The sequence below is a fragment of the Pipistrellus kuhlii genome, unplaced genomic scaffold, assembly GCF_014108245.1.
Source record: "Pipistrellus kuhlii isolate mPipKuh1 unplaced genomic scaffold, mPipKuh1.p scaffold_m20_p_1, whole genome shotgun sequence".
Lineage (NCBI taxonomy): Eukaryota > Metazoa > Chordata > Mammalia > Chiroptera > Vespertilionidae > Pipistrellus > Pipistrellus kuhlii.
In genome coordinates, this window is record NW_023425404.1 from 86,918,580 (window position 1) to 86,946,201 (window position 27,622).

The window sequence follows — 27,622 nt, forward strand, 5'->3', positions numbered from 1 at the left end:
ATTAAAAACTACATGTTAAGGGATAATACAGAGTTTATTGAATTATATTTTTATATTTACAACTGAGATCACATCTACATACTATTTTGCTAGTCTATATGGTACATTATTTCTAACAAAATTAGACTTACATTGAATGGGCTCAATCATACAAACACACACTCTAATTGTTTTAAAACAGTAGTGCATACATTACATTATATTCCTCCTATAAAGCCAGCTTTAATTAAAAACCTCTAGTTTCAAAGATCAATCTGATTTTGAATATGAACTAAGTTGTACATTGTATAATTCTAAAATCTATTGTAGCCATTTTGTATAGTTGCTGTCTTATTGACTTATGGTATATAGTTTTTATAAGGACTCTGATGAGGGGTACCATCTCGTGTTAATTCCTCTTTCCTTCAAAAAAAAACCACACATTTGGCCAAGAGTTGTCCATTGTGGTACTCCGAGGACCCAGTGTTACTTCAGCAGCAGTCCCATTGCTGCGTGGAGGAAACAGAAGCAGTCTACATCCTCCTTTAATTCTACCACACCATACAACTTGCAAAAGGCTCTGAAATTAGAACATATACCACTTTACTTAAAAACATAGGGATGTGAAAAGTCAGTTAGAACAGGGGAAAAGGAAGTCTTAAATGGCTAGGAAAGTAAGTGGGCACATGAAGAACCAAGCAGCTCTGTCTGACATGTGTGCTTAAACTACATGAACTGTGGAGGCCAACAGCAGTAGACCTGCTCAATTCACCTTCCAAATTAGAACAAGACGAAAAAGCTCAGGCTTGAGTTTTCTACTATGCATAAGTTCCGCCAGTGATGAGGAGCTCATAAGCTGGATCTCTACTCCTTCTGCACAATACAATGCATGCACACAGCATGCCCAGCAGCTGTGGGAAGAAAATAACAATGGAAAAGAAAAGCTGAGAACCTTTATATGGCAAGTATATATTTCTTTGTTGGCAATGAAGTTGTTTCAAAGTCCAGAGACTTCAAATCATCAAAAAAGCAGTAACAAGAGTAAGAGAAGCAACATGTAATGAACACATTATTTTTTCAGAAACTAAGTACCAAGTTTTAGCTTCCCTCACTTACATCTAAGAACAATTTGTGAAGCTAGCCAAGAATCAAGGCTCTCCCTACTGCCATCCCCACTCCCAATCCAGAGCAATGCTGAAAAGGACTTTGTACAATAATAGAAACCTTCTCTATCTGAGCTGCCAAAACATGGTAGCCACTAGCCACTGCAACAAAAGAATTGTGTTTTTATTTTATTTAAATTAATTTAAAGTTAAAATATGTGACCACTAATTACCACATTGAATAAGAAAGTTCTAGAAAGTAGAATGATCAAGGCTATTTGTTGAGGAAATTTAATGGTGGTCTTTTCAGGCATATGGATTTGAAAGAGACAGGCTTTATAACAGTCCACAAATTTCAGTACATGTGAAGCCCAAAAGCTCTATGGCAGAACACCCCCCCTGGCCACCCCCCCAAATGTAATTTGCAGGTTTTGTTTCATTCACAATTATTTCTTATTTTTTAAACCCAGGTTTGACTCTGAGGTATTACATACATATTACTTTGTAAAGGTCACAACTCCATCATTTTATTTTAATAAGCCCTAATACTTCCGTAGTAGCAAATTGGAATAGTAATAAAGTCATGCCACATTATTTTGGATAAGCTAGATGATTAAATTGGATTAAGCAGAAAACTATTCTAGAATTTTGACCTCACAAAATATAAGGCATTTTTAAAAAATATATATTTTATTGATTTTTTACAAAGAGGGAGGGAGAGAGATAAAGTGTTAGAAACATCGATAAGAGAGAAACATTGATCAGCTGCCTCCTGCACACCCCTTACTGGAGATGTGCCCACAACCAAGGTACATGCCCTTGACTGAAATCGAACCTGGGACCTTTCAGTCCGCAGGCCGATGCTCTATCCACTGAGCCAAACCGGTTTTGGCAGCATGTGACTTTTTACAAAATATAAACTAACAAAAGATCTAAATATGAGTAAGTTAATTTCCTGTTCTACTTTTCATTGATACTGAAAGGTCTCAGTTATTTGGTTTTAAAAGCCCATCACAAGAGACAACAAAGGTCACTACAAAATACCCAGGTTGTGATATACTATAGTTGGGTAAAACATTATCACTGTAGGAAACTGCACAAAGCATATATGCACTCTGCACACTTCCAATATACCTGTCTAACAAAACTAAGTTTCAAATACAGAAGAAGTTAGAACCTGTTTTATTTTAAAGCCTTTTCTGTAAAAAAAAAAAAAAATATATATATATATATATATATATATATATATATATATATATATATAATTGCTCCTATTAATATAAGAAACTAGAGTTGCAGAACCAGACCTTGATTTATGTATATCCTACATAATAAAAGTATAGTATGCAAATTGTCCCCTCAACCGAAAGTTCGTCCAGGAGTTTGACCAGGGGGCAGGGCCAGTGGGGGAAAAGGAGGAAGGCCCAGGCCAACAGTGGCAGGTGGCTGGGGAAAGGGAGGGAGGCCCTGGCTGGTGGCGACAGGTGACCGCAGAAAGGGAGAGAGGCCCAGGCAGTGGCAGGTGGCCGGGGGAAGGGAGGGAGTACTTGGTTGGCAGCTGGCAGCCTCTAGGGACCCTATAGTGCACAAATTACATGCACTGGGCCTCTAGTCCTATCTAATAAAGAGGGAATATACTAATTGGCCCTCATACCATCACAAAAATGGCAGTGCCCACAGTCAATAAGAAGGGAATATGCTAATTGACTGCCATGCCCTCAAAGATGGCTGCGCCCAGTCTCCTCAGACTTGCCAGGGTGGCAGACGCGTGGCAAGGCAGGCCTGGCTGGTCCATGAACCTGCCTCTGGAGTCCCCAGTCCTCTCAGCCGCCCAGACCCTCAGGGCTGGCCCGAGGTGCAGACAAGCCTTGGATAATGGCTGCCCAGCCACTCAGGGCCGCCCGAGGCTCAGGTAACCAGGGCTGGCTGAGGCTTGTGCTGCTGGCAGTGGAAGCAGCAGAGGTGGGATGGGACATTGCCTTTCCCAATCTCTGGGTTGCTTCCTGCCCCTGAGGGCTCCAGGACTGTGAGAGGGGGCAGGCCAGGCTGAGGGACCCTCCCCCCCTCCAATGCATGAATTTTCATGCACCAGGCCTCTAGTAAACATATAGAACCCTTGAGAACAGAAAAATAATAACTGAAAGGAGAAAGATATTTTTAAAAGACTAAAACAAAGCTATTTCCAAACTGAAATAAAGCAATATATATATTTTTTTTAATTCTGTAAAGTTCTATTAAAATATCTCCAAGAACATACAGTTCGTATAATATTTTGAACAGCTCGCTCACTTAATCAAGTCAAGAAAATAAGGTGGCCCTAGCTGGTTTGGTTTGGTGGATAGAGTGTCAGCCTGAGGAATGAAGGGTCCTGGGTTCAATTCTGGCTAAGGGCACATGCCTGGGTTGTAGGCTTGACCCCCAATGAGGTCATGCAGGAAGCAGCCAATCAGTGATTCTCTCTTATCATTGATGTTTCTATCTCTCTCTCCCTCTTCCTTACCTCTGGTTTCTTGAAACCATTCTGGGCCTAGGACTACAAATGGAAATAGAAGATGTTGGAAACTGGTGCCTGGTATCTCAATCATTTTCACTTAGTGATTAAAACCCTTCAGGGCTGACATCAGAGAATCAATACACTCTGATCTTAACTGCTTGGCTAGCTGTGCTTACCTGAATAGCTGCAAATGCCAGTGCTGCCCAGATAACATGCATCATGATTTCTTGTAGCTTCTTCACAACTAGAGCCTCACACCCCTGAAACACAAAGTCATCCTTATTATATGTCTCTTTTAAAACTGAAAGCTACACAGTCACATACTACCACCCACTGGCAGAAATGGCAATGACAAAAACTAAAAGACAGAAAAAAGAAGGCCCATGTATTTAAAAATTATTTACAGTAAAATAAAATAGCTTGAAGGAGAAGCAGAAGTCATGGAGATGTAAACTACAACATATGGAATAGAGTCAATAATATTGTGATAACTACATATGGTGTCAGGTGGTTATTAGGCTTATTGGGGGAGATCACTTTGTAAGCTATAGAAATGTCTAACCTCCGTACTATACATCTGAAACTGATATAATATTGTATATCAACTATAATTGAAAAAAATTAATTTTTTATATTAAAAAAGCTATAACTATAATCTGTACATAATATAATTTAAATCCTTAAAGAAAAATAATTGAAAGGAAGGACTCAAAAGAATATCTGCATATCTATTTTCACAGCAACATTATTCACAATAGCCAAAAGGGCAAAGCAACTAAGTGTCCATCCATGAATGAATGGATAAGCAAAATGAAGTCTATCTATACAATGGAATATTATTCAGCCTTAAAAAATGGATGAAATTCTGGCTCTTGCTCCACATGGATGAATCTTGAAGACGTAGTTAGTAAAAAAAATAAGGCACAATATGACAAGTTTTATATGATTCCTTATATGAGGTACCTAAAATAATCAAAATCATAAGCAGAAAGTAGAATGGTGGTTGCCAGGGACTGGGGGAGGAGAACATGGAATGTTATTTAATGGGCATGGAGTTTCTGTGTGCAAGAGGGAAAGAGTTCTGCAGATGGGTAGTGGTGAATATATTCAATGCTACTAAGCTGTACACTTAAAAATGGTTAAGATGGCTTTTTAAAAAAAGACAAACAAAACAAGGCAGAAAAGAAGTTCCAGGTAGAGATGATTCAGAAAAAAACAGGTTATTAGGCTAGATTCAAATTTTAGCCAAGGAACTGAACTTACCTCAGCGTAGAGGTTGGAGGGATGGGCCAGACTGCCATTACAGCTGCTGGCAGTCTCTCTGCAGCAGCTAAGAGGGACACTCTGATTTTTGGTTTCTTTGAACCAGTCTGTATTTTCCCAGTCTGAGTAGTTGTGAATTCCACAACAGTGCAGCTATTGGAAAAGAGAATAGAGATATTACTCCTCACAAAATACATATACCTGTGTTGAACTTTAGAGTTCTGTGCTCTGCAGAACCTTAAGTTATTCTAGAACAGTGATATCACAATACAACTTTTTGCATTGTTATAAATGTTTTATGTCAGCATGTCCAACATGGTAGCCACTAGCCATATAAGGTTATTGAACACTTAGAATGTGGCTAGAGTGACTAAGGACCTGAGATTTTAATTTAAATTTAAATAGCTGCATATGGCTAGTGCCTCTAGGAATGTCAATATGAAGAGCACAATGCCCACAAGAGGTAGTTTATAGCTAAGAAAAATCTTCCTATCTTACATGTTAAATACCTGGTTCTGAGTTAAATACTATTTCCAATGACACAGTGTTCGAAATATTTTATCTAAAATGTCTGTGATTTGCTTTAAGATAATTTAGCAAAAGCTATGTGGGGGTAATAGATGAAACGATTACAAACAAAACACTGACAGTTTTGAAGATGGGTTTCTGAACATAAAAATCAACTATACTATTCTATTTCCATGTATGTTTCAAATTGTCCATAATTTTTTTTTTTTTTTTTTTTTTTGCAGTTTTGTCAGTTACTTTTTCTGGTCTTGCTTTTAAAAGACAGATAAGAAGATCTCCCACCTCCTCTTTAGTCCATCTGGACTCCCACCTTCCCTGTGGCACACACCTCTCTTCCATCCATCACCACCTCTTAGCTAATTAGTTTTTTTGGAGGAAAGTCTGATTCATTTTATCTTACTTTGACTAGGTTGTGATGGGAAACAACTTTTCAAGTGTGAAGATAAAAACATTGAACACATCATAAAGTTAACCATGACTGTGCAAGTACATGACTAATTTACATAGTAATAGCAGAGTAAGTTTCATGTTGACCCAACAGTGATTGGCCCTCAAAAACAAATTCACCTCAAGACTACTCACCTGTCTCTGTACATAATCGATAGCCCGGCTAGCAGCATCAGGATTGGTTCCATTATAGGTCTTATATACTTTCTGAATGCTGTGGTCAACCTCATTTTCCACCTGAATCAAAACAAACAATTTGGCCCCTCTAAAATACTAGTAAAAAATAATATTAGTCAAGGCTCTAACTAAGATGCATAAATGGCATATTTGCAAAATTGATAGACATCTCTGTAAATTTCTTATAAGAAGAAGTTTTATCCCTTCTTGGTTCTATACATATTCAGGTAAAGATTAAAGCATTTTATATCACATGATTAAGCTTCAAAGAAAAGATTGTGTGCAAAGTGTCAGGCTAACAATCCACTCAAAAGGGAAAAAGCAGTTGAGCCTTGAGACAGATGTTCTAAATAATAAATGGACTGCTGCCTCCTCCTCTTTTTTTAAATCCTCACCTGAAGGTATATTTTCCATTTAGAGAGAGTGGAAGTGAGGAAGAGGGGGAGGAGGGGGAGTGTAGGCAGGAGGGGGAGAGAAAGAGAGACAGAGACATTAATGTGAGAGGCAGGTGGACTGATTGCCTCCCACATACATCCCAAATCAAACCTGCAACTCCAGTCATGTGCCCTTTACTAGGAATTGAACATGCGACCTTCCAGTTTGTAGGCTGGCACTCTAACCACCGAGCTCACTGGCCAGGGCAACTGTCTTTTTATATATATATATATTGATTTTAGAGAGGAAGGGAGGAGAGAAACATCAATGATGAAAGAGAATCATTGATTGGCTACCTCCTTCTCCCCCCTCCTCCCTGCCCCCACACTGCGGATTGAGCCCACAACTCAGTCCTATACCCAGAATTGGAATTGAACCTGGAACCCTTCGGTCTGCAGGCCAACACTATATCCACTGAGCCAAACTGGCTAGAGCTGCCTTTTTTAAAATAAGTTTTCAGTGTAGTCTCAGAAGACCTAGGCATTTTCCTTTACTTAAGGAGGTTAAAAATAATGTAATTCAAAAAACACCACATGCCTGGCAAGAGTGGCTCAGTGACTGAGCAGTGAGCCATGACCCAGGAGTTCATCAGTTTGATTCCTGGACAGGGCACTTGCCTGAGTTGTAGGCTTGACCCACAGTAGGGGATGTGCAAGAGGCAGCCAATCAATGATTCTCTCCTATCATTGATGTTTCTATATCTCTATGAAATAAAAAAATAAAAATAAAAAACACATGGGGAGAAAAAAAACACAAAACACCACAAGATACTTTTGGGACAAATTATTAAACTTGGCCAAATATGCAAAAGTAATCAGCAGGTAAAAAAATGACACTTTCCTACTAATTACTGAAGAGTCACTTAACAAAGTTTGTACCTGATTCTCCTTACCCTTTGAAGATTATTAAACTTATTTGGTAATTTTATTACCGATGTCAGGATACTATAAAATTAATAACTAGATCATAGGTAGGAGCATAATCCACTGCATTCCTTTTTTTTTTATATAGTTGCTCAATACCTTATGTATCAATGATTTGAATATTAAATTAGAATATCGTACTTTTGATTTAAAACCATACGTTACAATGAGTCTATACCATGGCTCTAAAGTTATGCCCAAATTAATTAATTTAAAGAAACCCGTTTAGCCTTAAATGGTACTGTAAGTGGAAAGCAAAAGCAGGCAAAGTAGAAAGGAAAGAGGAAAGAAAATAAAAGAGAATGACAAGGAAAGAGGGACAAGAAGGGAGTGGCTGCAGCAGCTGCCTTGGTGTTCGAGTTGGCAGGTCACCTTGTTCCTTAGGATGAGGTAGAAGGTAGGATCACACAACTCACAATCATCTTTTTTTCTAAGGCATTTTTAAAAGAGGCAATGGAAAACAAAACAGAAATCAGGAAATTTGCATTTCCCCTCTTATATAGAGAATCTATGGGCAGAGGAAATTTGAACAAACTTCTTAGTTGACTAATTATTCATCTATAGCTCATTCTGAATAATTTAAAGAAAACTAAATATAAACAAACTAGAACATGAGTAGAATTAACACTTTGCTATATAAAACAAGACAAGAAATCTTGACATATGAACTTTAGATGTTTAATACAGTGGCTAAACTGAAGTATGGCAAAAGAAAATGTTTACTTTGATAAAATGAATTTGGCCTCTCTTAAACAACCTTTTAAAGCATATAAATTATAGTAGATAACATACCTTTGCTCTGTAAACATATCCCAAAACCACTACAACAACTTCTGTGACAAAAACTAAGAGTAGGATGATGACAAACTGCAAGGAAACATAGTCAAAAATTAAATACAAATAAAAATAGCACTAAATACTCTCTTGATAAAAAAATGATCTAAGATAACTGTTACAAGTTTAAGACAAGTGCTAATTCTATTCCAACAATAGGAACCAATCTATGGAGTTTCATGCTTAATTCAAAAGCAAATAACCCAAATGAAATATTCCCACATATTACGATGACACATCTGGTCAATGAAGTGCTGCTAACTTACCGTGGCCAATCCACAGCGGCTTTCCCGGATTGTGGCACAGCAGCCAATTAGCCCGATAATGAAAAGCAAAGCTCCTACAGCTATAATCACCACAGCAGGGATGAGAGTGTACACATCTTCAAAGAAGTGATCATAGTCATCGTAAGTGATGAAGACATAGGCTCCCACATAGCATAAAATGCCAGCTGCCCCCTGTGGAAAACAAGGGCAAAATGCTGGTAAGTTTCTAAGGGCTGCTGGTAAAATGTTCCAGTAGGTTATAATTCAGTGAGATTTTCCATCATTTTTAAATCTATCTGTATACTTTTTTTCAGAAACTGGAAAGTCTCCTATTATGCATTAGCAAGAATATTTACTTAAGTTGAAAAGTTTTTCAAACTCTATCTACTTTTCAATAATTGCTGATTTACTTAGAATAAGAAACTACAAATTTGGTAATAATGATGACAAGAATGAATCTCACAAACACCCCAAATGTTTATTTGTAGCTCAATTACAGTACCATATAAATCAAAGAAGGGGTAAGGAGGTGCCCTCAACAAATAAGGAAATTAGATCCAAGTTGCAGGGTCAGGATGTGACCCCAGCATTCTGACTCCAGAATCTGAATTTATTACCTACTAGAGATCCGGTGCATGAAATTCATGCACTGTGGGGCAGGACCCTCAGCCCAGCCTGCACCTTCTCACAGTCTGGGAGCCCTTGGGGGATGTCCAATTGATTGCTTAGGCCTGTTAGTCAGACATCCTTAGCGCTGCCCCAGGCAGGAGAGGCTGTGGCCACTGCCACTGTGCTTGCCAGCCGTGAGCTCGGCTTCTGGCTGAGCAGTGCCCCCCCTGTGGGAGTGCACTGACCACCAGGGGGAAGCTCCTACATTGAGCAGCTGCCCCCTAATAGTCAGTGTGTATCATAGCAACCAGTCATTCCATCATTCAGTCAATTTGCATATTAGCTTTTTATTATAGGATACCTATCCCTTTATGGGGAAAAAAATAATACCTAGTAACAATGATACCCATTACCAAAAAACCTGCTGTCCTAGTCAAGGTTGTGAAATGGTAAAGATTGAGGACTCATTTATAGCAAACTTTGCAAACCCTTAGGGTCTATTTAATCTTTAGAATAGTTCTCAAACTAATGTGAATAGGAATCATCTGAGGATCTTATTAAACTATGAGGCCTGGCACATGAAATTCATGCATGGGAACTGTCCCTAGGCCTGGCCTGCAATCAGGGCCATCTTCCCCAGCTGCCAGCAGCCGGCCCCACCACCCACCACCCCAGTTCCCTGTTCACTATCGGGTGATCAGAGCCTGCTGGCCAGGGGAAGGGACTGAGAGGTTGGCCAGCAGGCTCCAATCAGGTGATCATGGCTTTCGGGCTGAGGGCAGCTCCTGCATTGAGAATCCACCCCCTGGTGTTTAGTGAACATCACAGTGACTGGTCGTTCTGCTGTCTGGTCAATTTGCATATCACCCTTTTATTATATAGGATAGACTGATTTAGTAGGTCTAGGGTTGAGGCCTGAGATTCTGCATTTCCAACAAGTTTCCAAAGATGCTGATGTTGCTGATTCTTGGACTACACTTTGACTAAAAAGTTATAGAGCACCTGTAGGGAAAATGTTGCACTAAGTCAGAGAACGATATGCTGCTGCTCCAACCACCATTCTCCAGCTGCAGTTCTATATACATTCTCCTCTTGCATTATTGATTTTGCTATTATTATGTGCCAACTCACTGCTGACAGCCCAATACCACTTGCTTATGTGTGAATGACCAAATACAGTGTGAGGCTAAGTATTAAGACATTTGGTTTAATGAGTTATAATTTGTAAAGCACTTCGAGATTTTCACAGAAAAATAATTACTTCATCATCCTTTAAAATTTAACACCTAAATCATTAATTTTCCAACTACAAAATAGTCTCCACAATGACACAGGAAAATAATTCCTTTCAACCTGAAAACTTAGTTTATTTCTTAGGTCTATGGCACCCAGTAAGCTTGGGCATCATCAGTAAATTTTCTTACAATAGATCATTAGAATCATTATCAGCTCTGATAGAAAAAGACTACATTTATGTCAAGTGGAGAAAGTAACTTATGTTTTCTAAATAGCATGGACCTTTTTTAAAGACAACTAGAATAATGGAGGCAATTTTTAAAAAATATGTTATTTTTAGAGTTTCCATTCAAGATGATGGAATAGGTGTGGTCCATGACCACATCAAAATTACAACTAAATTATGGAACAATCAACCTGGAGAACCATTTGAAGACTAGCTAAACAAAAACCCTATAACTAAGAATAAACAGAAGTCATATTAAGACTAGTAGAAGGAGAAAGGAGACAAAATGGGCCAACTCCACATGCATGTGAGGCAGCTGAGAAACCAGAGGGATATCTCAGCTGCAAAGGTGTCCCCTAAGGAGCCAGGGGTCCCAGCCCTGAACTGGGGTCCCCAGCCCAGACCACAAGTGCTGGGAAGAGAAGCCCCCACAACATCTGGCTTTAAAAATCAGTGGGGTTTGGCTGGAGAGGGTCAGTGGCTGAGTGTTGACCTATGAACCAAGAGGCTGCAGTGTGATTCTGGGACAAGGCATATTTAGGTTTGATCCCCAGTGGGGGTCGTGCAGAAGGCAGGTGATCAATGATTCTCATCACTGATGTTTCTCTCTCTCTCCCTTCCTCTCTGAAGTCAATAAAAAAAAATTTTTTTTTAAATTTGTAGGGATTTTGTCCTTTTGGGTGAAGACTAGAAACCCAGCTATCCTCTTAAAGAGCCTCCACACAAACTCTTGCTCACAGACACTCACCTTGGACTTTGGTGTAGGGACAGTGGCACAGGGGATGCCAGATACATATAGGGAGAATCTGAGTTATGTGGTCAGGGCAAGTGCTGGAGGGATGGCCGCTATTGTCCCTGTGTTGAGCTCTCCTCCCTCATGGCCAATAGGCACCATCTTTCTTGTGTGGAGCACTCTCTCCACTTCAGCCAAATCTAAATCTCCTTTAGCCAAGTGAACACCACTCAATTCATCCTGACAACTCCCAGAAACCCTGCCCCACCACAAAGGTCCACAGGCCACAGGCAAGTGGCTGTTAGCCTTGGTGTACCATCACTTTTGCTAACTGGCATCAAGCTCTGCACTGACACCAAATCTAAATCTGCATGAACATCGTGAACACCACTCACCCCACCCTGCTGACTTCCTGAGACTCTACAACACCCAACTCATGATGTCCAAGGCTCTTTCAGAGGCTGACTGACGAACAGAGGATCAAATTAGTAATTTGGAAGACAAAGTATCAGACAACACCAAATCAGAAAGCAAAAAGTAATAATAAACGAGGGGAGTTTAAAGGACCTCTGGGATGACATCAAGCATAACAATATTCACATAATAGGGTTACCAGAAGCAGAAGAGAGAAAAACAAGAGATTTAGAACATATTTGAAAAAGTTATGAATGAAAACTTCCATATGCTGATGAAAGAAATAGATTTCCAAGTGCACGAGGTGCAGAGAACCTAAATAAGATGATCTAAACAGGTCCATACGAAGACAGATCATAATTAAAATGATGAAAAAATTAAAGACAAAAGAGAATCTTAAAAGCAGCACGAAAAAGTCAGTTAGCTACAAGGGAGCTCCCATAGACTGTCAGTTCATTTCACAACAGAAACTTTGCCAGGCCAAAAAGTAATTGGCACAAAATATTCAAAATTATGAAAAGCAAGGACCTATATCAAAGACTAATGATAACCAGCAAGGTTATCATTAAAATGAAAGGTGAGATAAAGAGCTTCCCAGACAAGAAAAAGTTAGAGTGGATCACCAACAAACCAGTATTACAATAAATATTAAAGAAACTTTTTTTAAGGGGGGAGGTAAAGAAACAAATATAAGTAATAAAATGGCAATGTATATATGTTACCTATCCTTAATCACTTTCAATGTAAATGAATTAAATCATGCAAACAAAAACATAGGCTAGCTGAATGGATAAGAAAACAAGACCCATATATAATCTGTCTATAAGAGATCCACTTCAGAAATACACGAACAGTAGGGAGATAAAAGGATATTTCATGCAACAAATTTTATATTTTATTGATTTTTTACAGCGAGGAAAGGAGAGGAATAGAGAGTTAGAAACATCGATGAGAGCAAATCATCGATCAGCTGCCTCTTGCACACCTACTACTGGGGATGTGCCCGCAACCAAGGTACCCAATGTACCCGCAACCATGCCCTTGACCGGAATCGAACCCGGGACCTTTCAGTCCACAGGCCATCGCTCAATCCACTGAGCCAAACCGGTTTCGGCAAAATATATTTTTAAAAATATATATTAGCAAATAGAATCTAGTAATATTATACATTAAAAGGATCATAAACAATGACCAAGTTGGATTTATTCCAGGGATACAGGGCTGGTACAACTTTTGCAAATCAATAAATATGTTATATCATATAAACAAAATGAAGGATTAAAATCACATGATTATTTCAATTAATGCAGATCATGAATTTTTGACCCACACTGCGGAGAATATGGAGCATGAGCAGAGGCTGGTTGAGCTTCAGTGTGGGAGACAAGCCAATTTGGGATCAGATTCGATCCAGCTTCATTCAACTACCAGCTATTTGATAATGACAGAACTCAATTAGGCGTAATTTACATCGGCACATCATTCCTTACATGGGAAGGACAGCAATTCCAGGGGAAAGCTGCCATTGTGGAGAAATTGTCTAGCCTTTAGTTCCAGAAAATCCAAGCACCAAAGTGCAGGACCATCAGCCCACACTAGATTAACTGCTCCTCAGCATGGCTGTGGGCCAGCTTAAAGCTGATGAAGACCCCATCATTGGATCCCATCAAATGTTCTTATTGAAGAACATCAAAGATGTTTGAGTTTGCACCAATGACATGTTCAGACTTGCCCTGCACAACTTTGGTTGACCTTCTCCCAGCCAGGCACTCATGCTGTTTCCTCCTCCCTCCTCTTCCAGATACTATTCACACTCCTCCAGGTGCTCCAAATAGCATATACAAATGAGCAGGACCAGGTGGGAAAGGGCATAGGGCACTGCTGCTACCTAGGTATTGTGCATGCTGTTTGGATGCTAGACTTACATCTGACAGAAGTTTGTGTTGAGCCAGTGCATGCCTTGGAAAGACTTACATAATACAAAAGGATGTCTTTTTTTTTTTAATCTAATGACAAGTTGCTCTAGTAACTCAAAGAAGTGAAGGAGAAAACAGCTGCCTCACTGTCCAGATATTGATTTGTTCAGATGCCTCAGGATACAATAAAATCACAAAAATTTTCTTAACAACAGCAACAACAAAAAAACATAGGCAGTAAAGTACCAGATATCTCATGTAGCAGTATTTTCAATGATGCTTCTTATAGGGCAAGAGAAACAAGAAAAAAGAAACAAATAGGACTATATCACACTACAAAGCATATACACAACAAAAAAAAGTATCATCAAAATGAAAAGAGAACTCACTGCTGGGCCACACAACCAACCAGCCTGAGGGTCCACCCCTCCCAATGTCTTGCCAATATTACTTGTGATAAGGGGTTAATTTCCAAAATATATAAAGAACTCATACAACTCAACAAAAGAAAGACAAACAATTCAAAGAGGACATACAGATGGCCAATAGACATATGAAAAATGCTCAAGGTCACTAATCATTTGAGAGATGCAAATTAAAACAACAATAAGGATACCATCTCACACCTGCCAGATTGGCTACTATCAATAAAGCAACAAACAAGTGCTCGTGAGGATGCGGAGAAAAGACAACCCTAGCACACTGATGGTGGGAATGCAGACTGGTGCAGCCATGGAAAACAGTATGGAGTTTCCTCAAAAATTTTAAAATGGAACTTCTTTTTGACCAGTGATTCCACTTCCAGGAATATATCTTAAGAATCCTGAAACACCAATCAGAAAGAATATAGAAAGAGGGGCAAGATGGCTGCAGCCCAATAGTATTTTACAGCTGAAATACTGTATGCTCACCTTGAAAAAAATAAGAGTATAGCTGACTGGACATATTTTGCCTAAGGTGCCCTGAAGAAGCAACACAGAGACTGGTAAGAAATGGGGAGTTGTGGAAAGATGGAGCCCGCCTAGAGCAAGTGCTCAGCTGAGAGGCCGAGTGATACTGGCTGAAAGCTCTCTCCCCTTGGGAGTATGGACCCCATCCCCATATAGGGATCCCAAACCCAGAGCAGCAGAGACTAGAAGGAGAGCTTGCATAGCATCAGGCAGAGAGATCCAGGGGAACTCTGTCTGAGTGGAAAGCTGGGTCTTCACCTTCTCAGTCAATGAGTACACCTACTGTTGGCAGCCCTAGAGGAAGTCATTCACCCTGGACTCTGACTATGGAGAAAGGCTGTGCTGTGGTGTTTGGCTCAAAAAAAAAAGGGGGGGGGGGGCGAGGGGGAGGGAGGGAAAGGAGTGGCTGAGGATTACACCCAGCAGTGACTCTTGAGTGACCCTGTTTTCCTGAAAGGCTTTGTGTAGACCCCAGACAGTGAATAAACTGTGTGGCGTGAGCAATGGGGAGAAGATTCTCCCACCTCCAATGAGGTCTCTCCCCCCACCTAGGGAACCACATGGACTCCTCCATCCTGTGGTGTTGGTTGCAGTGCAGATCGTGGATTTTGACCCACACTGTAGAAAACTTGGAGCACAAGCAGAGCTGGAAATCTCAGCCCCAGCTTTACTGAGACCAGATGTGCAGAGAGATCTGAGGCCTGCACGGGGCTGACTTTAAAACCCCTTCTGATTGAACTGGGCCCCCAATGATTGATTCCCCAAGACCCTAAACTAACCAACTTACAGGCATACCAACTTGCTTCCAGTGGCTGTTCCATAAAAATGGCCTGTCTTAGCTCATGCTGCTATAGACTTTCAAAATCTCTCAAAGGTTCATATACCCCAAACAAGCATCATCTGGCTTTGGGTTGTCCCATACTTTTTGTTAAGCAGACCCAAGACCAACACTAATGGCAGCAGGCCTCAATTCACAGCTTAGCTTCCCAAAGGAATATCCAAGCCCAGCACAAGTGGCAACCATCTGCAGATTACTTTGTTGCTCATACCACGTTGCATGAGACAGGGTACAGGCAGCAGCTGACCTTGGCCAGGACCAAGCCCCTACTAAGAGGCCCAGAACCAATAAACCTGGTGGCAAGCTTCAGAGAACACCACGATACCCAATATCTCCACAAACAACACACCCGAAGGGCAGACTCAGCAGGCACCAGAGTCCTGCTGTAGCAAAATCTTCTTCCATAGTGTTAGCTCCTGCACAAAAGCTACTCCACTGTAATCACTGCTGAGCCACACAACCAATCAGCTTGAGGGTACATCCCTCCCAATGACTTGCCAACAGCAATCAGGCTCAACTATGACAGGAAATTACACATAATCTATACAGGAATGCACCTGAAGCACCTGCCTCAGATGACTACAAAGATTGTGTCAATGGACACCACAGGACATCTACTACATCAAGGCACTTTACCAAGACTAGGAGTCATAGTACCTCTATCTAATTCATATAAACAAACACATGGAGGCAGCCAAAATGAGGAGATAGACACTTGTCCAAAATGAAAAACAGAACAAAACTCCAGAAAAAAAAAAATTTAAAACAAAATGGAGACAAGTAATCTACCCAATGCAGTTCAAAACACTGGTTATAAGGATGCTCAATGATCTGAGAGAACTTCAACAAAAAGATGGGCAACATATAAAGAGATATAGAAATATAAAAGAGAACTAGTGAGAAATGAAGAATACATTAGAGGGAATCAACAGATTATATGAAACAGATGACAAAATCAGCCATTTGGAAGACAAGGTAGTAGAAAACTCCTAGTCAGGATAGCAAAAAGAAAAAAAAAATCTAAATAATGATTATAGTTTAAGAGGCCTTTGAGACAATAGCAAGTGTACCACCATTCACATCATAAGGATACCAGAAAAAGGAGAACAAAAAAATTTTAAATTAACAGGAAGAAATAATGACAAATACTTCCCTAACCTTGTGAAAGAAATAGACATATAAGCCCAGAAAGCACAGATGTTCTCAGACAAGATGAACCAAAAGAAAGATACTCTAAGACACAGCATAAGAGGAAATCTTAAAAGCAGCAGGAAAAAGGCAGTTACATATAAAGGAGCTCTCATAAGACTTCCAGCTGATTTCTCAACAGAAATATTTCAGGCCAGACATGACTGGCACAAAATATTTAAAGTGATGAAGAACAAAGACTTACAACCAAACTTAGTCTACCAACCAAGGCTACTTTCAATGAGAAATAAAGAGCTTCCCAGACAAAAGAAAGCTAAAAGAGTTCATTGCCACCAAACCATATTATAAGAAATGTTAAAGGACTTCCTTTAAAGGAAGAAAAATAAGAGATAAAAATATGAATAATAAAGTAACAATGACAACGTATCTATTAACAATTAATTTAAATGTAAATGAGTTAAATGCTCAAATCAAAGACATACAATGGCTAAATAGAGAAAAAAGAAAGACCCTTACATATGCTGCATAGAAGACACCCACTTTAGATCAAAAGACACATACAATAAGGGATGGAGAATGATATTTCATGAAGTGAAAATAATAATTTTCACAAAGCTAGGGCAGCAATACTCAGATCAAAGTAGATTAAAGCAAAGGCTATAACAAGAGACAAAGAAGGACCCAGCAATTCTATTTCTGGGTATTTATTTAAAACAGTAATTTGAAAAAGACATATACATTCTGATGTTCACTACAATGTTTTTTACAATAGCCAAGATGTAGAAACAACCTAAGTGACATCCATAGATGAATGGATAAAGAAGTGGTATACAATGGAATATGACTCAGCCATAAAAAATAATGAAATCTTGACATCTGCAACAGGGTTTCATGCTAAGTGAAATAACAGGGAAAGACAAATACTACATGATCTCACTTATATGTGGAATCTAAAAGAACATAGTAAACGAACAAACAAAACAGACACAAACTCATAGATATAGAGAACATTTTGATGATTCCCAGATGGTAGGGGGCTTAAGAGGTTGGGTGAAAAGGGGGAAGGAATTAAGAGGTACAAATTGGTAGTTACAAAACACTCACAGTGATATAAAATACAGCAAAGAGAATATAGCAAAAAAAAAAAAAATTGTAATAACTATGTATGTTGTCAGATGGGTACTAGATTTATCAAGGTGGTCACTTTGTAAGTTATATAATTGTAATCATTACATTGCATACCTGAAACTAATATTGTGTGTCAACTGTAACTGAAAAGTAAAAATAAAATTATTTTAAAAGAGAAAAAAACAATGTTTGTGGTATATTGGAAGAAAAACACACACATATCATCACATACAGTCATTTAAAAACCCCACCAAAATAATGTTTAATCTCTGGGTGGTGAAATTATAATAATGTGGGGTGTTTTGTTGTTGTTTTTGTTTTTAATACTTTTTAATGTCTTCTTTAAAAAGTAAATAATTTGAAATTTTGGAAACATTAGCTGTGCTGTCAAGTTTGGAAAAACTATCCCAGTTGTACTGTGTTGGGTTGGCATTATACAGAAATTATCAGCTGTATCAGTCAAGAAATGTTCAACATAATTTTTTCCATTTGTATAGGAGTAACACACTGTTTTAAATATGTAAAGCCTTAATCTACATGGATTTGATTACAGAAACTAATATTCTTTAAATTATGAAAAAAGTAAATATATCACCTGCATAATCAGTAATGTTTAAAATTATGTCTGACACTGAGACCTTGCTATTCTCTCACAATAAATTCCTGTCTGTCCTTAACCATTTATACTAGTAAAAGGGTAATATGCTAATTAGACCGGGAGACATTCCGGACAAAGCCAGGGTGGTGGGGCCGAGGCCAAGGCCGAGGCAGTTAGGGGCGAGCAGGCCAACGGGGGAGAGGCAGTTGGGGGCAAGTAGGCTTGCATTGGGGAGGGGGGGGGGGGGCACTTGGGGGCGACCAGACCATCAGGCAGAGTGGTGAGGGCCAATCAGGCAGGCAGGCCGACAGGTGAGCAGTTAGGGCTAGTGGTCCCGGGTTGTGAGAGGAATGTCCAATTGCCAGTTTAGGCCCAAACATCCCCCAAGGGGTCCCTGATTGGAGAGAATGCAGGCTGGGTTGAGGGATTTACCCTCCCTCCCCCCTTGCACAAATTTCATGTACCAAGCCACTAGTCAGCATAAAATAGTCATCTGCTTAATCCTAAATATCAAGTATCTCTGTCAAACTGCTCGATTTATCACTTTTCTTGGGTCTATCTGGCTTTGATACATCTTTAGATGTTTTCTGATTATCTAACACAATTCTGATTCTTTCAATATACACTATCTTTTCTCCCCAGAAATTTTACCTTTCAAGGAAACAAGTAAAAAAAAAAAAAAATCCTACTTCTTGCCAAAACCGGTTTGGCTCAGTGGACTGAAAGGTCCCAGATTTGATTCCAGTCAAGGGCATGTACTTGGTTGCGGGCACATCCCCAGTGGGGGGTGTGCAAGAGACAGCTGATCGATGATTCTCTCATTGATGTTTCTAACTCTCTATCCCTCTCTCTTCCTCTCTGTAAAAAATCAATAAAATATTTTTTTAATCCTACTTCTGCCATCATTAGCAACATCATTATCATCATTATTGCCACTATTCTTTTTTTTTTCCTGAATGCACAATGGGGACTTGGACTAAGAATATTAAAATACAAACTCCCATTCAGAAAGGGAGGGGTAACTACATAGCAGTCTCTGGTGCATGGCACTGGAGCAGTCCTTCTTTTGGCCTGGATTGTGTGCTTTGTGAGGAACTCCCTAATCCACTGCTGCTTACAGTCCTTTGTCTTGACCACCTGGGAGGTTATTTTCTGTTTATTAGCCTTCAGGCCACACTATTGCTGAGCACTGGAAATATGCCCTCTCTAGGCCATATAGCTTTGAAACTACCTTGCTATTCTGCAAATTTTTTCCCCCTCATATTTCATTGTTTTTTAATATTTATTGTTCAGATTACAGATGTTCCTCTTCACTTAACCCATAACTCCCCTCCACCTAGTTCCTACCACACCCCATGCCCTCATTCCCCTCTACTGTCCAGGTCCATACGTTAAAGATTTTTGTCCAGTCTCTTCCCTTGCCCCCCGAGAATTGTCAGTCAGTTCCCTTTCTGTGCCCCTGATTCTATTACATTCACCAGTTTATTCTGTTCATTAGATTTTTTATTCACTTGATCTTTAGATTTGCTTGTTGATAGATATGTATTTGTTGTCACTTTGTTTTTCATAATTTTTTAAATGCTTCTTAATTTTTTTAAGCTTTTATTAAAATATATTTTATTGATTTTTTTACAAAGAGGAAGAGGGATAGAGAGTTAGAAACACCAATGAGAGAGAAATATTGATCAGCTGCCTCCTGCACGCCTGCTACTGGGGATGTGCTGGCAACCAAGGTATTATACATGCCCTTGATTGGAATCGAACCCATGAGTCCACAGGCCGATGCTCTAGCCACAGAGCCAAACCAGTTAGGACCATAACTTTTTATCTTCACCTTTTTCTTCTTCTTCTTCTTAAAGAATACCCTTCAGCATTTCATATAATACAGGTTTGGCAGTGATGAACTCCTTTAGCTTTTTCTTGTCTGTGAAGCTGTTTATCTGACCTTCAATTCTGAATGATAGCTTTGCTGGGTAGTTATTCTGGTTGTAGGTTCCTGCTATTCATCACTTTGAATATTTCTTGCCACTCCTTTCTGGCCTGCATAGTTTCTGTTGAGAATTCAGCTGACAGTCATATGGGTACTTCCTTGTAGGTAACTAACTGTTTTTCTCTTGCTGCTTTTAAAATTCTTTGTCTTTTGCCATTGGCATTTTAATTATGTGTCTTGGTCCTCTTTGGATTCCTCTTGTTTGGGGTTCTCTGCACTTCCTGGACTTGTAAGTCTATTTCTTTCACCAGGTAGGGGAAGTTTTCTGTCATTATTTCTTCAAATAGGTTTTCAATATCTTGCTCTCTCTCTTCTGACACCCCCATAATTCGAATGTTGGTATGCTTGAAGTTGTTCCAGAGGCTCCTTACACTATATTCATATTTTATGATTATTTTTTCTTTTTGCTCCTCTGTTTGGGTGTTTTTGCTTCCTTGTATTTCAAATCTTTTATTTGATTCTTGGGATACTCTAGTCTACTGTTGGATTTCTGTATATTATTATTTCAGTCAGTGTATGCTTAATCTCTGACTGGTCCTTTTCCTTTTTTTTTTTTTTTTTTTTTTTTGCATTCTCACTAAGATCCTTGAAGGTCTCACTAAGTTTCTCAGAGGTTTTTTAGAAGATTCTTGAGTAATCTAATAACTTTGGTTTTGAACTCTATATCCAGTAGTTTGCTTTCCTCCATTACTTTCACTCATGACATGTTTCTTTGTCTCTGCATTCTGGCTGTTTCCCTGCGTTGATAGAGTGGCCCTGTGTGGTAGGTGTCCCATGGGGCCCAGTGACTCAGCCTCCCCAATCACATGAGGTAGGAACTCTTGGTGCATCCCTTTGTAGGCTGTGTGCACAGTTTACTGTAGTTAAGCCCAGACTGCTGTTGGTATCAGGCCAGTTGGCTGCTATGATCAGCTGTGTCTACACTGGAAGTTCTGTTGCACAGGAGACACCTTTATGGGGCAGGACTTGCTTCAGTGGGGCTTTGGTGCTCACTGAGACTGCCACTTGAGTATGTTGCTTATGGATGTGAAGAGTTGTAATCCATTATGGTCTCACACTGACCCCTGGGAACACTGGCTCTTGGATCTCCAAGGTGCAAAGTCAGCCACTGCCTAAGGCCACCAGCAGGAGCAACAGAGAGATCTGCAGATTCCTCCTCTTTGTTTTGGGATTTGGAAGTGCCCAGATGAGGTCCAGCTGTGAAACAAGGCTGATTGCTGCTGTTGAGCCTTGGACCTTCTTTTGGAAGTTCTGGGGCTCTCTCACCCAGCAGCAGTTCGACAGGTTTTAAATGGGAAAAGGACAGGCCATTAATATGCAAAAGACGCTGCACACAGCTTGGGTGGGGTTGTAAATTGGGTGGGGTGAGGTCTCAGGGAATCACTGGGGAGAGCAAACAGCAATGGCTGCCAGTCAGCCCTGTACCAGAGAGATCCCTGTGTCTCCCCATCAGGCGCCCCCACGCAGGAACAATAATTTCTGAGAGAAAGCTGTCCTCAGGTTCTGGCCTGATGCCAGACAGGCCAGTTTCTCCCCGTACGAGTCTGGATCTCCAGAGCCTCGCCTGGGACTGGAGTTTAGAGCAATCAGGAGCTTGTATCTCCCTCCTGATTGAAAAAAATGCAACAATGCACCCTGTTGCCAGCCCTTTCCATGCCCACCTCTGCACCTCCTACCTGTCTCAATGTGCTTTTTTCTTTCCTTCTAGTTGTAGAACTTCCATTCAGCCAGCTTTCCCACGGTTCTGGACGATAGTTGTAGTTTTGATGTGGTTGTGAGAGGCAGCAAGTTCAGGTGTCTACTTATGCCGTCATCTTGGTTCTCTCTATTGTGCAAGTTTTAACACCTCAAAGATTTTATTAACAGACAAAGTCCTTTCATGTTAGCTCATGAATTCTTTTGCAGTACAATTACCTCAAAAACTTTGAGCTACTAACTGACTTGCTTCTTAGTTCCATGTGCCAGTAAATCAAACCCAAAGATCTTTACTAGAATTTGTCTATAAATATACTTTCTTTCTCATTTCCTCAAAGACATTTTTAAAGAGGATATTAAATCATTTATTGATTACACATGATGATGGATGATGCAGCAGGGGAAACTTTAACAATGCTTACTCTGCAGCAGAAAGGAGTGATCTAATGAATGTACCTCTCAAAGGCTTTTGTTATCTTATTTCCTGCTAAGACTAAAATCATCTTTGGATATTGACATCTTATACCCTGTGACCCTACCACAGACCTTGAAATCTACCATAGCCACCCACTGCAAAGGTCAAATCTTTGATCTTGTCTGTACCAAAGATTACCAGCCTTTGTAATCTCAATTTCAAACATCCCACTGTTTGATCATGACACTCTTTCTAACATTCCAATGATTTTTCTACCTCAACCAGGACCTACAAACCACTGACCCTAACCCCTTCAAAGTGCCCCTCAGTTCCCTCATGTTTTCTTTTCTTGTGTATGTGCGTGTGTGATTTTGAGAGTACATTTATAAAAGCTGGGGACAGTGAAACAAAAAAGGACCAAGGGTAGAAGAAGAAAGAAAAGAGAGACCAGAAATGTTATGGGAAACACATGAGAGCAAAGGCAGGGCTGCTGTCAGCCCCCTGGAGTCAGAGAAAAGGAGGCCTTGGAGACAGGTTCAGAGGGTTAGCCTGGAGAAGCTGCTGCTGCTGCCCATTGGTCCTCTGCTTGCAAGTCTCATGAAGTCCCTTGGAGTTTAGAAGATGCATGAGTGTGGGGTAAGAAGTGGGAAAAGGGAAAGGCCTGGGCGTACTTCTAAGAGGAGAATGCACTAGTTCCCTCATGTGTTCATCTCCCTCTTTCTCTGTATCAGATTCTGTGGTCTCTCTTCAAAAGCATGCCCTTATATAAACCCTCAATTCTTTTGTTCCCATAAATTAGTTGTACTTCCCTGGGAAAACTTAATCCCTAGCTAAATGTAGCTCTCTGCCTATTCTATCCTGAACCCAGGCAACTATTGTTTTTCCTTTAAATTTTTAAATTACAATTTACATTCAATTTTGTATTAATGGTCAGACAATCATACACTACACAACATTGCCAGTACTCACATGCGCCATACACAGTTATTACGTTACTGACTATATTCCCTATACTTTACATACCTGTGACTATTTTGTAACTAACAATTTATACTTCTTAATCCCTTCCCCTTTTTCATCCAGTCCCCTAAACTGCCTCCCCTCTGTTCTGATTACTATAACTTTGTAGTATAGTTTGATATCAGGTACTGCGATACCTACAATTTTGTTGTTTTTTAATCAAGACTGCTGTGGCTATTCTAGGTTTTTTTGTGGTTGCATATAAATTTTTTGAATCATTTGTTCTACCTCCAAATACTATTTGTATGTATAGAATTTTTCATATGAGCAAATGATAATTAGTAAAGGTGCCACATTCTAAAGCTGTTTCTAAAGCCAATTTAAAAGGTGTCTGACCTTCTTGTGGTGCTTCCTACTCATAGGAGTTTTCATGTTACTATTACCTCTTATACAGATGAAAAACAATAGCCTAAATAGATGTGCCAGAGCATAATTTCTACAAGCATGGACAAAGCTTTCTCTTGCAGTTCCTATAAAGTGTAAGAGACTTATGAGCAAAATTAATACTAGCCAATTGGTTTTTCACATAGGGTAGATTAAATAAAGGTAATTTTTATAACATGATTAAGTACTCAAATAACTTTACCCTGAATATTAAAAAGTACTGATTTAAACTTGCTTTAGATGAAGCCTCCTGGGTCATAGCAAGTGACCTACCCAAGTAAGAGTCCGGTATGACTTTGGTACAAAGGTGTAGTTTGTAACTGTTTCAACAGCATTCAATATTTAATCATGAACCAAACACTACTAATAATGCTCCATCGACCATCGTGGGTCTAGCACTAATATACTTACATTTTAAAGCTATGCCACTCCATAAAAACAAAGAGATCTAAGGTGTTCATCCTTTCCCTTGCCCAAAATTATCTTTCATGCCACAGCACTAATGATGAGGAACTCTGTTTCCACTGGACAACCTAGAGGATTTTAGGACCGGTTATGTCCCCTTTTATTGTGTGGCTTTCCACAGTGACTTTCTTAAGACTCCACTGTCCAAAATAACGTATCCTAAGTCAATGTAGTGTGGAGCCTACATATGTCAAGAACATACCATTTCCACATCACAGCTCACTGAACCAACTCCCAAATTAATTAGGATATCAAGATATTAAAAGGTGCAGTTTAAAGATCTTGCCAAAGCAATTAAGCGTTAATACTTAACCACAATCACCATTTCCACCTGATAGTGAGGAGCCAGTACACAAAGTTAAAAAGTTTCCCAAGGCAACCTAAAATAGCTTTTAATATGCCCTTTGCAGGGAATATTTGTTTTTTTCAATTATTCACTAAGGCCTTAAAAGGAGGGAGAGAGCCAGTATATAAGGATACACTTATTAAAACTGAAGAATACATTACAAATGTATTACTCCCTCATAATGGCCTAATTTTTTTAAATGACAAGTTAAATAGTGCATTTTAAATACTAGTATAGGTTCTATACAAAATTAAAATCAGTATGTTTTAGAGAAAGTGACTCTAACATAACCTAATAAGGTCCTTTCCCTTTCCAAATCTTTTGAAATCACTTTGCTCTAACACTCAGGGCTCTAAGTATAGAACAACTTGAGTTTGAACGCAGGCTCTGTTACCCCCTTAATGCCCTCAGGAACCCTTAATGCTTTCATCTGTAAAAAAATGTAATATTCCTGCCAGATTGATGTGCGAACACTCCATGTAAAGTGCGTATCACAGTGCCTAGGTGTAATAAGCACTCAAATGTTAGCTATCATTGCCATCATCAAATTCCAACGTCTGTCCCTAAACTAAACATCTGGGGGGAGACAAATCTAATAATACTGTTTTCTAATAAGTTAGGTTGCACTAATCTGCTCTATGCCATAATATTTTTCCCTGCATATCTGCTTAGCTTCCTTATCACAGCTCACAAAAGCTTTACTATCCTTCCTTGCTAACTTAGATAAAGGGTATTTTTACTACATAGTATAACTTTAGGCTTGGAATAACCCACTAAGAAATGCACAACATAACCTTTTTCACTGAAGAAAGGACCAAAAGTACATATGCTAGCACAATTTCCAAAGATTCCTAAGCAATCACTTAGAATTAACTGATATTTAAGAGTAAATAAAAATCTAATTATTTATTTAAAGAAAATGGCCCTGTATTTCCAATATTTGATTCCATTCCCTGAGGTTAAATAGCCTAGAATTCATCTGATTCTTCAAAATTAAAAGTCATGCCAATAAAAATCACAAGAAACTAACAGTTACAAAGTGAAGTCTCTCCCTAAGTATCTTATTAATAATAGAGTATTATTCGGGGATCCCTGAAAATACTTTTTAAAAAGGCTTGTAACTCAAACTAATGTATGAAAAACACTAATTAGAGAAGAAGAAATCATGAATGTAGTGATGGGAAGAGGGGAGTGGTATGGATGGAGGTGGATAAAAGGGACATCTGTAATAGTGTCAACAACAAAAAATCATGGAAACCCCAATGTCACGTGAGAGATTCTGAATAGGTACTATCAGTCAGGGCTCTTCCCATCACACCATAAATACCCAAAAAGACTATTACATTGCACATGTATGTATAAGTGCCTTATTATATATGCTACACTAGTGGGGATATAAAAAGTTTCCTCCTTGAGAGGAGAGGGGAAGATGGGAGTTGTAAGAAGAAAATATTTTTTTCCAAACTAGGTATGTGTGTGGCAAAAATTTGGGGACATACAAAGCATAGGAAGTTCGAATGTTCCAGGAGTATCATGGGACTGTGGAAAGAGAAGTCTGTCCAGGGCAGCAAGTGTTTAAGAATATGGCCAGTTATTGCCATTGCCGAAACCGGTTTGGCTCAGCGGTAGAGCTTCGGCCTGCGGACTGAAGGGTCCCAGGTTCGATTCCGGGCAGGGGCATGTACGTTGGTTGCAGGCACATCCTCGGTAGGGGGTGTGCAAGAGGCAGCTGGTCGATGTTTCTCTCTCACTGATGTTTCTAGCTCTCTATCTCTCTCCCTTCCTCTCTGTAAAAAATCAATAAAAAAAAATATTTAAAAAAAAAAAAGAATATGGCCAGTTATGGGGAAGGAAAGGTGTTTGAGGACATCAAGAGATTGAACCTTACTTTACTGCTAATGTTTTAGGGGCTTTGTTTGTTTTATAAATAAAGTGATGCAAGAGAAGAATGCTTAATAAGCTTTATCCAGGTGCAAAGGTCCAGAGGATTAGATTACAAAAGTAATCAATACAGGTTTTTACAAAAGTCCCTGGTGAGATAAGAACTTGAACTAGGATGAAGTGGCTATATACATGAGTTTGAGTGTGTTTAAAAAAAACTCATAAGCCACCATTTATTGAAAGAGAGCCCATGGATTTTTAAATCTTGTGACACCCGAGTCATATTTAACCAAGGTTTATAATCAGGTTTTCCACACCCATGACCCAAATAGTTTTATTTTCTTGGCCAAAGGGTTATTTGACTTAACAAGTCTAAGCCATTCGGTTTGGGGCTGCTAACCGGCAACCAGTTCTCCATTCACAAAGAGCTCTAAGTCCAAGTCCTCACCGAGTTGGCAGCGCCCCCGCTTGTGCGCACCGTTTGCTCACAAGCCTGGGCCCCGGAGCTGCAGGCCGACAAGGAGAGCGGAGCCTGGCCCTTTGGGGGATAAATAGCCTCTTTCCAGCCTGCGGTCCGGGAGGAATCCGCACGGAAAGCTCTCTGTCCGGCAGGCCGCTCCATGGAAGAACCTGAGGCCAGGCCGAGCCCCTCCGCGGGAAGCCCCCCGCCCAGGGGCAGCCAAGCGCTGAGGCCCGGACGCGGGGGCCGCCAGGAGCCCCTCAGGGTTTCCCTCCTCCGCCCTCCAGGCACAAGGCCTGGCGTCCCTCCGTCCTAGGCCGGGCACCCGACCCAGAGCGGCTGCTGCAGCCCCCCCAGACCGCTCAGTCCCCGCCGGACCCCTCAGACGCCTCCGCCGAGGCCTCGGCGCGGCACCCCGGCCGCCCCCGCCCACAGCCGCGCTCACCCAGAAGATGAGGTTGAGAAACACCAGGACGGTCTTGGAGGAGGTGATGCCGCACTGGCCCATGGCGCCCGCAGTCGCTGGGGCCCTGCTCCGGGAGCCGGATGCGCCCGCCCAGCGAGGCCTCAATGGCGAGGGCGCCTGCGGGCTGGGATCCGCACAGGCTGCTAGCGGCTCCCCCAGCCCCTGGCGGCCCTGCACGGCCCGGCCGCCAGCACCTGGCTCCTCTGCGCAGCCGCTCAGCGGGGTGGGGAGCGGAGGGGGAGGGACGCTGCTCC

General features: G+C 40.3%; 1 protein-coding gene and 1 pseudogene across 2 annotated transcripts; one reads left to right on the top strand and one right to left on the bottom strand.

Moving 5' to 3' along the window:
- TSPAN3 (tetraspanin 3) lies at positions 1–27,622 on the bottom strand. 2 transcript variants are annotated; one of them, XM_045586499.1, is made up of 8 exons: positions 27,348–27,622; positions 8,450–8,641; positions 8,142–8,216; positions 5,950–6,051; positions 4,840–4,992; positions 3,753–3,836; positions 752–890; positions 1–559 (listed from the first exon to the last, which is right to left on the bottom strand). In XM_045586499.1, the coding sequence occupies exons 1-7, from the start codon at positions 27,408–27,410 to the stop codon at positions 798–800; spliced, it is 762 nt and encodes a 253-aa protein (XP_045442455.1). In that variant the 5' UTR covers positions 27,411–27,622; the 3' UTR covers positions 1–559; positions 752–797. The 2 variants fall into 2 exon arrangements, with proteins under 2 accessions (XP_045442455.1, XP_036310766.1); XM_036454873.2 differs by having other exon boundaries at positions 1–890; positions 27,348–27,621.
- On the top strand, positions 13,017–13,517 carry LOC118705259 (annotated as a pseudogene).

Coding starts and splice junctions, on each gene's coding strand:
- TSPAN3 (XM_045586499.1), bottom strand. CDS start 27,410: ATGGGCCAGTGCGGCATCACCTCCTCCAAGACCGTCCTGGTGTTTCTC. Junction 8,642..27,347: donor TTCTCAACCTCATCTTCTGG/GTGAGCGCGGCT, acceptor TGTTTTCCACAG/GGGGCAGCTGGCATTTTATG. Junction 6,052..8,141: donor GATATGTTTACAGAGCAAAG/GTATGTTATCTA, acceptor GTTTTGATTCAG/GTGGAAAATGAGGTTGACCA.